Here is a 2,894-nt window from a genome sequence, read left to right as displayed (position 1 = left end):
TTAGCATGAAAAAATCTGTTCAGAAGAGTTTGCAAAAACTCATGCAAAGTTATATTAACAACTATCTGATTAATTCTGGTGGGTCTTTAGGCGCCTGCAAATGTTTCAAGTGATTGTATAAAACAGAACTGTGACAACTCAAATTCACAGGCAAGCTCTAGGCAACCCAAAAGTTGGCTTATTTTTTCTCTCAAGGACAAAGCTCTTTAGCTCTTCCTCACCGTCTTTCCTTTCTAGTTCACAGATCTGCCAAACTAAAGGCAGTGAATTCACCAGGAGCAAGTGGCACTGGGCTCAGGGGAGGGAGAGAACTGGAGGCACATTTGCTATTCTTACTTTCAGTAACACACTAAAGAGCACCACAACTGCTATTTATTACCAAAGACACCAAATACTCAGCAAGCAAGTGAACAAGAACAAGCAAGTGAACAAAATCTAAGAGACATCCACGCTTCAAGGGTACATGCCATGGGTCCAGAACAAGCCAGGAGGAATTTCATACAGATACACAAATCTTACCGAAAAATTCTAAATTATTATTATTATTATTATTATTATTATTATTATTCAAGTTGGAATTGAGACCTTCAAACACATGGTTAAATTCAGTCCTCAAGACCCTTTCAAACCACTGACATCAATGGAGTATATTAAAGTATAATGCATATATTAGCAATTTCAAAGGCTTTTTGGAAACAGAGGAAAACTCCAGCACAGTTATAATCTCTCTCTCCCTCTCTCTGAAATTAGCAAAGGCAGCTGCCCAAATGACTATCAGCCAATTCAGAAAGTGTTCAGCTGTTCCTCCAAAGTGGAGTCTGTGGCCTGAGGTTGGACAGAAACAAGCTGGGGTCAAGCAGAAGCTGTGCCAAGCATTGCTGTGCGCTGTGGTTAATCAAGTAGCACACAGTACATTTACAGCTTCGTTGGGACCACAGGCTCCGTAGCACGGATGTGGACACTGGGAAGACAGAGCCAGGAGAGAGGCAGCTCCCTGCTGCAGTTGTCTTCATGGAATTTGATATTCAGGTAGAAATCACCTGTGTAGAGAAAGAGAAGTGCTCCAAAGTACACAGAGTCTTTGGTCGGCTTTACCTGGAAATGAGAACGTAAAAATCAGTATAAATAAACCAACAACAAAGTAAATTTAATTGCAGTTCAGTAGCTCCTTCAAATGATCTCCAAGTATTCTAGATTCACATCTTGATGTTGCTTTCATACAAAAAGGAGTAAAGATCTTGTCCCTATTCTAGCAAAACTGTTGCACTGAAAATTAAATCCTGTATTTTTCACTCATGCAGTAAAGATGTGGCACAGCTCAAACCACAGTACAGGCTTTCAGGAGTCACTGATTCCAAAACAGAGTTAGTTTAAAGTAGAGATCACACCAAATCTTTCCTTTCACTGCATTTATCAACATGTCTATTAAAGGTCTAAATCATGTATCTGAATTAATTTTAAATATATGGTTAAACACCACTTAAAAACTTATCAATAACTAAGTTCATCCTCAATTATTATTGACATAATCTGACTGCAAATTCTAATCTTTAATATTAGGAATTTAGGAATCTTTAATATTCACAATCATTAAAATAATGAAGTTTAGCAAGAAAAAAGAAGTAGGTACCCTGATTTAACTTGTCCAAATAAAATACAGAGTACACAATGTTTCTACATTTACATATCTCCCTCCAACGAAAAAAAATTTACAGTCTATATCTTCACAACGAGTAATATATCTTAGTTCATCATTTCAGCAAGACACTTCAGTCATTTCTAACTTTAACACTCCCACGACTGTTTAGCATGTGATAATGTTTGAATTAATATCTGCTCCCAAAAGATGTTAAAGCCAGTTTCAGGGTGCCTGTAATTGGATTAAAGTTACTGCAGATGCAAAACGCGAAATCAACAACAAAGCCATTCCACTGGATGTATTTTTTCAAAAAATTGTGAAAAGGTAACTTAACCCCAGCAGAAAAGACCCAAAAAAGGACACCTGATCTCCTCAGTACTGGTCTTCCCTCAGCCAAAGCCATCTTTACCAGTTCCTTTCTTCTCTCTGGACTCTGAAACCATCAACCTAAGATACACTCATGGAGTCATCCCTACTTTCACTGGTAGAGCTATGCCCACGTATTTTCTTTTCACTTGAACACCCAGTGGCAATGGACCTTTCTTTGGTCATCCCCAAACACCTCAGTGTCCATCACATTACAGAGTCCAGCATTGATTCCAAATTGATAGCAGGACGCACCACTGGTCAGACAAGCAGACACCCAAGCCCAACCACAACAGAAACTCTGGTGTTGGATCCAGAAGCACTGAGCTGTCCAAATATGCTGGACTTGGTTGGGTTCAGGAGGGAATAATGTCCCCTTTGCCAGAGGCATCCCCAGAAACTGATGGGACATCACCACCTGCGTTAGTGAAGGGATGAGACCAAGGCTCCAAGGTTATCAGGACTGTTGCCCACTATAAAAAATTTGGTCATCTGGTAAACTGGGACACCAACCATGGGGTATTAACTGGGAAAGTGTCTGTGGACTCACTTTGCTGAAGGGCAACTTGCCATTGCATAGGAAGACCTGAACAAGGATGATGAGTAGGCTGAGAAAGTTGGGGCTGTTCAACCTGGAGAAGAGAAGGCTGAGTGGAGACCTCACAGCAGTATTCCAGTATCTGAATGGGGTCTACAAGGAAGCTGGAGACTCTTTATCAGGAACTGTAGTGATAGGACAATAGGGTGCAGGACTCTCACCGCTGCGACCCGGGTTCGATTCCCAGCCCCCTGGGCAGATGGAGCTCGTCAGCCCTGTGTGGCAATCCATCTAAGAGAAGGTCACTCTAAACAAACCTACGTTCTGAGACCCTCACTGCCACTGTCCAAG

The 2,894-nt window shown here is 41.1% G+C and overlaps 1 protein-coding gene across 8 annotated transcripts in view; it reads right to left on the bottom strand.

Moving 5' to 3' along the window:
• Window positions 1-356: 356 nt before the first annotated feature.
• The window catches only part of TRAPPC9 (trafficking protein particle complex 9), a 455,047-nt gene continuing 452,509 nt past the window's right edge, over window positions 357-2,894 (bottom strand). For all 8 annotated transcript variants that reach the window (XM_017818312.1, XM_017818311.1, XM_017818313.1 and 5 more), the window contains one exon: window positions 357-1,095. In XM_017818312.1, coding sequence (XP_017673801.1) covers window positions 916-1,095 — 180 coding nt within the window. In that variant the 3' untranslated portion in view covers window positions 357-915. The remainder of the gene's footprint in view (window positions 1,096-2,894) is intronic.

Source organism: Lepidothrix coronata, unplaced genomic scaffold (genome assembly GCF_001604755.1).
Source record: "Lepidothrix coronata isolate B3197 unplaced genomic scaffold, Lepidothrix_coronata-1.0 Scaffold67, whole genome shotgun sequence".
NCBI classification, from domain to species: Eukaryota; Metazoa; Chordata; class Aves; order Passeriformes; family Pipridae; genus Lepidothrix; species Lepidothrix coronata.
Note: the sequence above shows the minus strand (reverse complement) of the source record. Positions and strands in the feature narration are given on the sequence as shown.